Consider the following 13,201-nt stretch of genomic DNA (forward strand, 5'->3'; position numbering starts at 1 on the left):
TTTCACATTTTCACAAATCAATAAAAGCTTTCACAAATCAGAAACTGTGTTTGACATAATCTTTAATATCTAAAGCATAATTTAATTCAGGTTTGAACTGTCTACATACAGTAGTTTTTGAACATGACCTGTTCTTATGTGGTCAGAGTGCAAAAAATGCGATAAAAATCATCCTATTTCACATTTTCACAAATCAGCAAAAGCTTTCACAAATCAGAAACTGTGTTTGACGTAATCTTTATTAAAGCATAATTTAATTCATGTTTGAACTGTCTAGGTACAGTAGTTTTCGAACAGGACCTGTTTTTAGGTGGTCTGAGTTCGAAAAATGCAGTGGAACGCTCTCGCGAATCGGAAGCTGTGAATCGGAAGCCAACTTCAGCGTCGTTCCCGAACCGTGGCTTCTGATCCGTACGGACCACGGATAATCCGTGATCCGCAACACCCCTAATATTTAATTATATTTGAATAATTATTGTACAATCTAAAGGAACATTTTGAGTTTTATTGATCCCCAATACTAAAAAACTAGTATTCAAGCACATATGGGTGATTTAATTAAGCGCCAGGCTGTATAGAAATAAAATAAATGAAACAAAAAGCACAAAGCGGTAATCTGGAGACATTTATTCAAGTCGCATCTAAATTCTGGGTCTGAGATAAAAGAGCATGATGAGAAGATTATGCTGAAATCCACTCAGATGTTTGACATTTATACCATCAAAGCATCACGACAGCCTTTTTGAACATCCTTAGATGACTTTGAATAAGTATCATTAACAATTTGAGCACCTTTACCATGTTGTCCCAGGACATGCTTTTCTAACTGAATCTGCGGAAGGGGCGGTTGAGAGCTGTGACGAGATCGAGCTAACAAGATTGAATATTTTACAGAAATGATTAATGTTGTCTTCAAACAGGTCTAACCTGCTACAGAACATCAGGTGGATGTTCCGATTAGGAAGAAAAATCCCTTTCTGATTAAAATGCATCCGCGCACTCCCCCACTGCTTCACATCTTTTGTCTCTGCCACCTGAAATTCTTCAGAATCCAGCATGTGTTGAAGAGAGTCGATGCGCTGATGGAAGTGGGACGATGATAGTCAAGTATGGTGGCCCTGAAGTGCAAATCACACCAACAAATCACTCGACGCAAAAACATTTTAAAGACCCGCTCCAATGAAAATGGTGTTTTTGTAGCATTTTTTTTTTAAGATATGTGAAAAATAATTTAAGATGAAAACTGTTTCGTTGTATTTTCTTTATTCAAATTGGATCGGATTAAAGAAAAAAACAAAAACGCCATGGCCGGACCAGAGTCTCCATCTCTGCTACAATTCAGATGGATTCACATACAGACAAATAGATCCATTAACGTCTTCATGTTCCTCGTCTGAGCCGCCATCTGGCTTAAAACTGTACAGCTGGATAGCTCTAATATTTCTTTCAGTCTTTCTGCTACACTAATGTTAGCTTGGGCCTGTGAAGCTAGCGGGAGAGAGTGTTAAAGGGCTGATGGGAAATTAGCAAAACTACCTTCCGAGTCGATTGGCTTCACAAGAGCCTAGATCGATTTGATTCTGATATTTTTTCGATTCTTTTGATCCTCTCAATTCAATTTTGAGTTTACATAGTTTACACATTTAGAAACATTTGCTTAGAATATATTAATAAGCCACTGTATGTTTTAAATATATTTATATTAATCTGATGCAGTTCATATACTCTCAACTTTATTAGTAAATTAATGAGATTGTCAAGTGTTACATTGTTCTGCTTCTCCTGGAGGGCATTTAAGATTGGCCACTAGGTGGCGATCGCGCTAGACTAGTATACTTTTTTTTTCCAAGAAGAAAAAGCAAAGAATAAGCAAAAACTGTACTTTAGATCACAGCCTGTGGTGGTAGGGCGGTCAACTGCTGAGGAAGATTGCAGGTTTGATTCCCGCCTTCTCGTCCATGTGTCGAAGTGTCCTTGTCTGTGACTGCGAAGCGCTTTGGGCTTATGAAGGAACGCAGAAAGTGCTATACAAGTATACGCCATTTACAAATGGTTACATTAAAAATAATTCCTAAAAGAGTTTGGAAAATTCATACCTGTGATTATATAAAGACGTTTATTTAGTCGGCAATGTAAAGTATGTTTAGGTCAACTGAGTGTTAGCATTAGCCGTCCTATGGGAAATCCCATTAAACGTTAGCATCAAGCTAGCAGACTTTAGTTTATGTACTAGATTGTTCTCTATTTTTATGAACTGATTATTGATCTATTAAGCTTGAATCAATTAAAATCAATACATTGATTTTATCAACTAGGAATAATTTTGGAATAGAAAAAATATAGTTGGAGTTAGAAATGATAGCAATTTTGCGGTTTCTTCTTTTCATTAAATTTATGGAAATTACTTTTGTGTTTCTGATTTTTTTTTTTGTTTTTTTTTTTTGCAGAAACTAGAAAAAGAGGGTAGAATGGGACATCACAGATTAGATGAATACACGTGTCTATTATTTTAAATGAAAGCTATTTGGCATGAAATGATGCTGGATTTTCTCCGTACCGATCATAACATTTTTATTATTAAACGGACATTGAAGACGCATTTGAAAAAAATTCAAATGTCAAAAATCAAAGGTAGCTACATTTCCTGATTTCTTTTCATGTTTAATATTTTTATCATTTCCTTATGGTTTTGGAAAATATATTTTGTTTTCCAAAATGTTTTACATTTTTCTTTAATTGTGTTTTGATTTAAACCTTTTTTTTTTAATTATTCGTTTAGCTTTCCTAATTTTTGTGGTCATCTTTAATATGTTTTGTAACTTGTTGGTGTGATTTGGACTTCAGGGCCACTGGAGTCAAACGTTTTTTAAAAAAAGAAAAAAACCTTCAGGAGTGTCACAGAACTGAGTTGCGGTTACGCTGTGGGCCTTTTCCTCGTCCTCTTTAGCTTGCATAGTGTCATGGTCGTCCGCCGAGACCCGATTCCTCTTCTTGCCGCGTGGAAGAGCAGCATCAGGTGAGCTGGAAACTGTAAAGTGCCTGCATGTGTGAATGTGTTTGTTTTAGTTTGACGGGCTCTGGGATGCTCTTCAGGGATTCACTTTGAGTGGGCCTGAATAAGAACAAGCAAGAAGATGACAGCATGGATCATTCTGGAGACCACCCACGCAATCTCCCGTTTCCATTGGACGCTCTTCAAAGAGTCCCTCCGTATCGTTCTGTTTAAATTATCTGCATTTAAAAGCAAATAATTGCTCCAACTTCGCATTATTAGTTGCCCTTGAGTTTCATTACATGATGTCATTTGTAGATAGCTTGCACTTATGTTTGCTGCTCTCTCCTCTGAGGCGCATAATGTTTGCTGTTTACACGTCGGATGTAAATATTTTCCCAGCAACCTCGAGAGGGTATTTATCAGAGGCGCGTTCGCTAGCAGATTTACCGTTCCTAAGTATCAGAGATAAACGGATGTTTGTCTGTTATCATTACCAACTTTAATTCCGAGAGCGGTTATTTAATTTGGCCGATTCCCAATCCACAGCTGCCCACGACCGCTGCCCTGAATCCGTTGATGTCGAAATACCCCAAATCCCAGACTGAGCGCGGAGTAACATGGAGTTGGTTTTTCCATTTGCATTCCCTTTGTTGTGCGTGACCTGGGAGCACGGCGGAATTTACACTGTGTTATCAGTGAGCCGCCCGTGTGAGTGAGTGATTGTGCACTTCACGGTTCCACACAATTCTCCAAGCCTTTCAGCGACTAATTTCTTGGAATTCATTTCTGGTGTTAACAATAGGTTTACCTCTATCTAAAAGTGAACATATACATAAAACACACACTATGTACATTCATTGAAGTTGTGTTGATAAGTTTGTGTGTCCGTAATCAGTTCCTCATGTCAGATAAGCGTGATGTATGACTTTAACCTCAAACAAATCAAGAGTGATGAAATAAATATTCATAGAAAAATGGATTCGATACATATCCATCTCTGTTTATCTCTGCCACATCTCTCGGGCTGCTTGTAAGATGTGGATGAAGAGTTCTCTACAAAACAACCCGGAGCCTGACTTAGAGACAATAATAAATTCATGTGCGAGCATGGCACGGCTGACTTCACAAAATGATTGTGTGTGGGTATACGTCCGTAGCCGTGTGATCTAAAGGGATGTTGCGTGAAAATACACAACGCCGGGTCTGTACATCGGTGCGATTCAAAAAGGAGACAGACTTCCACCAAATGCTTTGCTTCAGTGACTCTAAATAATAAATGTAAAAGCATCGATTCACAGCCAATAGCGGCTAAGCCTAAAGCAGCACAGGTGGACGCATCAGGAGGACGCATATATTCCCTCTTATTCCTTCATTTTAGAGATGATCCATGGAATTGATGATGGATTAGTGCTTGTTTACACCAGGACGCCGACTAAAACATGGGAATTTTCTATTTCCCTCTTCAATTTGTGCCGCACTTCAGAAGCATGGGATCTCTTTCTCTGTAAAGGAAACATGAAATCTCTATATATATTTTTTTTCACAGTTTCATTATAATCCGTCCCAGCCCGCTGCCGGTTCTGATCCGGTGGAAGCCCTGTTTGTCCGGGTCGCTCTCCGGGCTCTCAGCGACACCAAGTTCAGCAGTCTTTCCAGCTCGTCCCCAGAACCGGCTAAACTCCCAGAGTCGGGTCTGCTGCCTTCGTGCTCCTCCAGTTCCCTCCAGTTCTCCGCCTGTAAGTCCCAGGCCCTCAGAGGGGGCATGAGCTGAGCCGGGTGCAGATTGAGGCCCAGAGGGCTCGATGGGTATCCTTCATAAGCTCGGCGAGTTGGGGGAAGCGTGTCATAAAGACTCTCGGTGTCTCGCTTCTGGTCATGGCTGGACTCCCTGTATTCTTCGTAAACAGGCGAGGAGCTGTCTTCGCTGCTGTCGCCGTCGTGCTGCTGCAGACGATCCCTGTGGACCTGCTGGGCCTCGGTGTTTCTGCTCCTTCCCTCCACTTTGTGCCTTCGCTTGTCTTCTCTGAGCACGACGCCTTTCCTTCTCTCCCACTCACCAGAATGATTCCTCTCCCACTGAAAGGTCCTCGTCCGGTTCTCCTGGCATTGGTCACCGCCGCCGCCGCTCACCATTCTGGTGTCCAGCTGTAAAGAGTGCGTGCTGCCTCCACGCCTGATGTTCTGCTGGGCATCACTTATGTCCAAATGGGATCCTACCACAGGTGAATGTAGATGCGATGGAGACAGCCAGCTCGAAGTCTGACAGGACATTTCCCACTGGTATGCTGAAAAGAAAAGTGGTTATTAGTAATATTTTAAAATAGATATTTGAGGTAACTTAGCAAGAATTAATGACACAACAGAACAAGAAACCCATCCTGTCATTAAAGACCCACTCCGATGAAAATTGGGCATTTCTAAATATTTTTTCTCATTCCAAAGTCGTCACACTTTGAGCCTCCACGTCAAAAATGAATGTTTTTGGTGTCCCCAACTTGTCATTTTGGACGTGCTAACCGTTCCAATTAAATCAAGGCTCCCCAACCTCTGGGCGGCAAATCAGTGCCGGGATGTGGACCACACTGATATCTTAACCCTAACACGGATCAGTACTGGATGTGGATCAGTACCAGTTCTGGATGTCCAGACGTGGACCAGACTAGGGTTAGAGTATCGGGTTAGAGTACCGCTGCCGGTCACGTCCCAGGGTTTAGTGTGCCTCTAGTATCGTGTCCGACAAAACGACCGGACCCCTGATTTATTGGAAGAGCCAGCATGTCAACAAAAAAAGACGAGTTGGGGACATCAAAAGCATAAAAAATTGACCCAGAAGGGTCCTTAACCAGGCCTCAGTATGTGACAACTTGGGAATGAGAATGTATATGTCAGGGGTGTGGGGCCAGAACCCAAAACACACCTTAGACACCGGACCAAACAAGATAAACATTTATTGAACACTTAAAATAAATTTTTCAAACTTTAAAACTGTAACTTTTTGACACAATTATGAACTAGCTATATAGCATTACTTGCAATAATGCTAGTGTGAATGCTGGAAGCTGAATTTGGCTGCTAAAGATGCTAATGCTGATAACTGAAAATGCTAAAATTTATTGTTGAAAACGCTGAAGCTGATAGTCACCTAAAAAATTAGCTAAATACCAAATTAACCTAGAAAAAAGGAAAAAATAGGTTAGCCAAAACAGCTAGCATATAGTAGAAAAAATAGCTAAACTTCAAAATATCCTAAAAAACTGAAAAGAGCCTAAATTAGCCAAAACAGCTAGCGTGTAAATATTAGTCTAACTCCAAAACAGTCTTAAAAAAAGCCCAAACTGGCCAAAACTGCTAGCATGAAGCTGAAATATTAGCTAAACTACAAAACAGCCTAAAAAATCTTGGTAAATGTTAAAATAGTCCAAAAAGCTAGCACAATGCAAATTTTTTTTAACTTTAGAACCATGACGTTTTAACATAATTATGAATAATAAAAAGGCAGGAATATTATTCCGATCATACATCAACTTAAACCTTGGATAACTTTCAATATTTTACTCTCCATAAAATATAATTGGTCAAATTATACAAGTTAGAAATAAGCCCAAGATAACATCGGGTGATTAGTAGCAATAAAATCAATTTATTTTGAGGGCCGGATAGAATTAGCATGAGGGCCGGATCCGGCCCCCGGGCCTTGACTTTGACACGTCTGGGCGTCAGACTGGGCGGGGCCTGAAGCTCCCGGCTCCACCCCATTCTGATGCATCCACTTGCTGACAACTAGATATTTGTTTTTTTTTATTTAAATTTTTTAAGTTTAAATTTTGGATATTGCTTACCATTTTTGTTGCACCATTTAGGTTGAGGCTGTAAGCTAGCCGGAGAGCATGTAAACAGAGAGCTCTCAGCAACAGAATGGGGAAGGGGGGGGGTTGCTCCACGTTAAAAGTCCCGCCAACGACTCCAAGACAATTTCTATGAACTATTTCTGCACTGGATAAACTATGTCCTAGAAAATGTTTTTGAATTTTAGTCAAAAATGACACAGTCATGATTAGCAATGCTTTCAAAATAGCTTAAAAGATCATCTGAGTGGGTCTTTAAATATTTAAATTGTAGCTTTTTCCTGTTGAAAGAGGAACAAGATTACCTGCATGGCTAAATCATTTGCTGAAAAGCGTTAAAGTAACAAAATAAGTGTAACATAGAAGCTTTTGAAGCTTCTAGGGAAGCCGGAAAATGGAGTAGTGTCTGGAACTCACCACCTCCATCTAAACACAAACTTTTCCGAGGCGTTAATGAATTGGATGTGCATACTCTGACTTCTATTTGAGCCTATTTTTCACCTCTTTGATGGTTTCTGCACTTATTATCCCCTCCTCTTATCCGATTTATTTTTGGAAGTTTGGCTTGTTAGTTGTGTGCATCAGGATGGAAATGCACTCGCATGTGCTGTTTGTTCCAAACTTTGTGCTCCTGACGCCGCAGAGGGGGCTCGCGAAATGCCTTTGTTTCTGATCGTGTCATTATGGGACTCGTTTAAGGATCGCACAAACACAAATCAAAGACTTTTTGTTATTTTTTGAGGTTGTAGTTTTTTTTAACAGATGGACACAGAAATCCAAACTAATCCACAACTTCCTGCAAACTACAGCATGCAGGTTGCATAATTCATGGTCAAGTTAATGAGCTCTGAGAGGAAAAAATATCATATTGATGAAGTGAGAGGAGCCAGAAGGGTCAGTCGCTGTGTGGGATGAAGAGTACACTTCATTAGTGTACCGGAGAGCTCCTGGGATGCACGGCATGACACATTTGTGGACAGAGAAATTTATTGGACCGGAATGCAAACAAACCACAAATACATGTGGACGTATTTACAGCCATGTCATGCTGTGGAAGTGTTCATCTTTCTGAATAAAATCACTTCAGGTAAAGGTGGAAAAGTAAAATTCCTGCTTGCTAGATGGGACTGGGAAAAGTGGAGACTGAAAGGAAAATGCTTTTTTCCAAAAGATGGAGGTTGCTTGAGCAATTTATCGTCTGCATATGAAAACATAAAAACACAAATAGTTGCACGACACTCGGCAGTTTGTTGACTCTCTATTTTTACTCCCATGCAAACACATTAAATGATTTTAACTAAGACGAGTTTCATTTTTAAGAAGACACATTAGTTAGAATGAATAAGTGTGCCCAAAAAAAAAAAAAAAAAAAAACGGCAAAAACAAAACCTGAAAGCTTTTCCAGTCAGCCTAATTATGAGAAGTTACACCGTGTGCACTTCATCGACAAAAGATAAAATCACAAAATTTCAAACGTCTAATTTTGTGTTCATCCATGCTTTTTTTTTTTTTTAGGAAGTTGGTAGATAAATTCCACCTCCTACAAAAACGTACATTTATTTTGTACTTTCCCCTAACGACACATTAAAAAAGATGTAAATTGCTTGGGTTAGGTGCCTAAAAAAATGGACTCATTTCTAAGTCGGAGATTGTGTGTACGCATAAAGACGCATTTTCATCTTTTCCAAAGCCTATTCCATACTTTTTAATCTAAGATTCATAATAAAGAAAAGATAATGATAGCAGAAGCAAAAAACAATAAAGTAATTTTGCAGATGGGAAAGTCAGACATTCATTTGTTTAAAAAAAAAAAGTCATAATTGGGTGTTTTAGTTCTGGAATCATGAGTGAAACAAAAACCTGAGGATCAGCTCACTAAATTCAGATGCAGAGGTAACAACATAAATTGTATGTGAAGCGTTCATCAGATCGCACAAGAAAAGCACGACAAGAGCAGGGGAAAGTGCATTAAATGATAAACTGATAGTCTGTGAATTTGATTCGTGTAACTGCATGGCGAAGATCAGTATGTAGGGTAAAATGGAGCCGAATGTTTTCTTAAGCAGCTGTTGGAAGCCTCTTCCACGAAACGAGCCAACTATCGTCTCGCTCCAAATCTTCAAATCTGACTGCTGTCCAAACACTCGTTTTTAAAGTCACATTAGTAAAGTCTTTCACCTGCAGCCAGAGCCGACATCTTTGAACAGAACTGTCACATGCACTCCTTAAATTATTTAAGCTAGTGCAAAAACATGTTTTTGTTGTATGTAAGTGAGCATTGTTCCTTTCTGAATTTTAGCACTAAAGTCTTTTTGTGTGTTGCATGAGCCCTTGGCTCCAAGTACAAATTGACTCCTTTAGACGGCTGTAACTGCTTCTTTCTTTGAATTACTGAGTCCTTTCCAGTCTGTCTTTAGCTGATCTAAATGCCAATAAGCTGCAATCCATCTGCTGAAGCGATTTATCTTTTCCAGCTTGTATGCATTTATGCTGGCAGTAACGCAGACCTAAATGCAGCGATGGCGGCGCTAAGTGATGAAATGCTTTGTAGACTCAATAAAAATCACACAACTGCAAGCAAACAGAATTGGTAATGGCGGCAAGCGGCGCACAATTAGTAGTAATTGTAGGATGATGACGAAATCCAAGAGAATACATGAGCTGATGAGTCAATGCAGACATGGAGAAGTCTCAGTGGCTGTTTGAGAAACATTTGAAGCCTCATTTATCTTCAGTAGCTGCGTTTACAATGACTATATTGGATTTATGATAATAAATAAAACGTCAATTAAAAAAAACTTGCATTTATCGAAAAAAGGGTTTTGCGCTTGGAGGGGGTGATTTTTGAGGCAAATCAAAATTGACATATTTCAGAAAACTAGAAATGAGTCGTGTGACCACTTTCACTTAGCGCCACAAGAGGTCCCACAGCGTTATTATCAAAGCTCGTCAAAGGTGGGCGTGTCATATAGACTTGATGGATCCACAGCTCTTCTGTAAAATCACCAACCACCATTTCCCAAAATCCCCTCATCCGTATCCCCTCCCACCCAGCTCCGAGATGATGATGAGCGCTAGTGCCATGGCAGAAATTTGGATGAATCTGCTGTAAATCAAAGTATTGTTCACATTCATGGCTGTGTTTTTGAATGACTCATTACGTGAGTTGGTTTGTGTTTATTCGCATAATTATGATTTTATGGAAACGGTAAAAGTTCTGCGCTTAAGTGTAATAGAAACACAGCTACTGTTGTGTCTAGATATGAAGCTTGGCTAAAACGAGTTACAACTTTATGTTTTTTATATTTATTTTTTAGTGACTTGGAGATAAAACTTAATTTTTATTTCATTGAATAGTTTAATTAACCCTTTAACACCCCAGCTCCAGTGTTTGTGTTCTTGGATTTACTGTAACTTTTCAACCGTTAACACGATCAATTCCAGTAGATTCTTGAAGAGTCACAGTGTGTTAAAGATTTTGTGTCTACGCGTCACCGGCGAGGCCTCCGGTATTTAAGGGTTAAATACATTTAGAAAAATGTTTACAAATAGGTTTTTGAGATTACCATATTTTCCCCTCTAAAGGATGCATTGAATTATAAGGCACACCATCAATGAATGGTCTATTTTCAAATAATGCATTAAGTGACACAAAAGGCTCAGAGTCAATCACGTACTGATACTGCTAAAACAAACGTTACTGTGACTTCGCTAACTTTCAACCTTGTTGAAATAGTCTGACACTGCTAGACGTTAGCCGTGTTAGCGTATTCCCAACTTGTTTGCAACTCGTAAAGAAAAAATAAACGTATTCTGCTCAAATGAACACTACTGGTATTATGCTAACTCCCAACCTCGTTGGTAACGTGTAAAAAAAAAAATAATAAAAAGTCAGACAGCACTACATGTTAGCCGTGTTAGCACGTTCACAACAAAACCACATTTTGTTAGCAACTCATAAAAAAAAAAAAAACATTGATGTAGTTATGCTAACAGCAACCTTGTTAATAACGTGTAAAAAAAAATAGTTTGACACCACAACATGCTAGCCATGTTGGCGTATTCACAACAAAACCAAATTTTGTTAACACTTTTCATAAAACAACGGACAAATTCCACTAAAACAAACGTTGCTGTAACTATGCTAACACCAACCTTGTTACTAAAAAATAGTCTGACACTGTTGCATGCTAGCCATGTTAGCATATTTACAAAAAAACCTCATCTTGTTTGAAACTCATAAAAAGACAGACTCATTTGGCTCAAACTAATGTTACTGTGACTACGCTAACCCCTGACCTGTTTAGTAACGAGTAAAAAACCCAGTCCGACACTGATACACGTAAGCCGCATTAGCGTGTTCACAAACATCCGAAATTTTCTTCTATTCATAAATAGATTAATATTTTAACAAAGCGCCATGTAAGTCTCAAAATCCCTTCAACATCAGTAAGTACATACAGAATTAAAGTATATAAAGCGCTCTTCATTTTTTTGAAAAACATTAAGACTGTAGTGGGTAAAATACTGTAAATTAGCATGAGATTAAGAGCAATAAGAGCAAGACAGATAAAAAAGAACAAAACTTAATAAAGAATGAACATATACTGTTTTATCTGATCAAATGATGTTTTCCACCTTTTTTTAAATTACTATTTGGAACCAGCACAAATATGAATGGAATGTAATTTTTTTTCAAATCCGCTTGTCTAAAATCGATTAAAAAAATAGGTAATTTATAATTTCATATTTGTTTGTTAAGTTCCTAAACATACTATCAGAAAATTATACAACTAATAAAACTGAGGATCACAAGAAGAAATAATAAGGTTTTTAATGTGTGATGTGTTTTAGCTTCTTTGCATTTCACTCACCAGGACTGTTCCACCACCGCTCTTCTATGTTTGACACTTCAAAGAGAAAGGGGGAAAAAAGCTAGAGTCAGACTGACACAAACAACGCAGAAACCAAAGGGAAAAAAATAAAATCAAGAGTTCCTGTGTCAGGAACTGACGAAAAACATTAGAAATCTAAGCAGCATATTTAATTCCTTACAGGGAGAGGCTTTGAACAGCAGAGACCGGGCTGCATTTAGTATACAGTATCCACGACTCTCACAGCAACAAAGGCTTTTGTTCCAGAAGACAGACACACAAAAGAAAGTAGGGTTAACAAAAACTGCTTTTTCATACCTTTGCTTTCAATATCGTCGACGGCATCGTTCACTAGACGTATGACTGTTACTATGGAAGCTGGACACAAAAAGAGAACAGAAAGTAGTTACTAGAAAAAAAGAAAACTTTGTGCTGGTTACAACTCTAAGAAAAGGAGGTTCAAAGATAAGAGTGATATTTTGACCCTAATGGATCGATTCGGTCAGAACTGGATGACAAGAATCTTTAAAGAATATTTTATTTCTTTTAGAGTAATAACTTTCTGTATGGTTGTGAAGCAGTAGTCAGTAAACAGAACTGAAAAGAGCTAAATCTGAAAATAGGTGTCACAGACAAAGAGGAGACTTGTTAGTCTTGCGAACACCTTCCTGCACTTGTGGATGTTTGCGTCTCACCAACAAGCGGGGAAAACATTTAAATATAGTTACACTAATTGGACGGAAAATAAAGAATTGACAAAGTTTCCCTGTCTAAAGAACATGTGTTCACATGCACACGTGATCATTGCAGCATTTTACCTCTGCCCACTTCTAATTGGCCAAGAAAAAGATCAATGTTATTGATTTATCTGGGAGAAGACACTTGAGAAGAGTAGAAACTTGTGGGGAAAAGGGGGGAAAAGTGCTTTAATCCAATGGAAATCTATTAAATCACCATGAACTCATGTGTTTGTGTACTTTTCAGTGTTAAAGTTATTTAATGATTGTTATCGTCTTCCTGACTTTTTTAACGTAATGTTTTTGACATTTTTTTGAGATGCGATTTGAGGATTAACATTGAAAACTTGACTGAAGATTTTCTTTTGATCAAATTTCAATTATCAGTGCATTTTCTCGAAGTAGATGCCTACCATTGTCATCGAAGGAGTCAGACGTGTAGGAACTCAGGGAGTGCTCCTCCGAGGTGGAGTCCGAGTGACAGCCCACTTCGTCCACCAGCTCTGACACATAAAACACATGTTTTATATTAATATTACTAATTTTAGAGAATAATTAGAAATCAACTTTACATTCACTTTAAAAAAAAGCCAATTTAACACAAAGTAAGGTATTTTTTATCCAACAAACTTATTTATATCATCCAAAAAACTTTACAACTCGGTAACGCTTTATATTAAGGTGTGCTTGTTAAGTATTAATAAGATATTAATAAGCATTAGTAAAATGCTTATAATTTGCTTATATGCA

General features: G+C 38.4%; 1 protein-coding gene across 1 annotated transcript in view; it reads right to left on the minus strand.

The window, feature by feature from the left end:
• Positions 1-611: 611 nt before the first annotated feature.
• LOC112139500 (protocadherin Fat 3) overlaps positions 612-13,201 on the minus strand; it is a 90,894-nt gene continuing 78,304 nt past the window's right edge. The window contains exons 49-52 of the mRNA XM_036215088.1: positions 12,865-12,954; positions 12,033-12,092; positions 11,715-11,750; positions 612-5,280 (exon numbers count right to left, since the gene is read on the minus strand). Coding sequence (XP_036070981.1) covers positions 4,547-5,280; positions 11,715-11,750; positions 12,033-12,092; positions 12,865-12,954 — 920 coding nt within the window. The 3' untranslated portion in view covers positions 612-4,546. The remainder of the gene's footprint in view (positions 5,281-11,714; positions 11,751-12,032; positions 12,093-12,864; positions 12,955-13,201) is intronic.

This window comes from Oryzias melastigma, linkage group LG14 (assembly GCF_002922805.2).
Source record: "Oryzias melastigma strain HK-1 linkage group LG14, ASM292280v2, whole genome shotgun sequence".
NCBI lineage: Eukaryota > Metazoa > Chordata > Actinopteri > Beloniformes > Adrianichthyidae > Oryzias > Oryzias melastigma.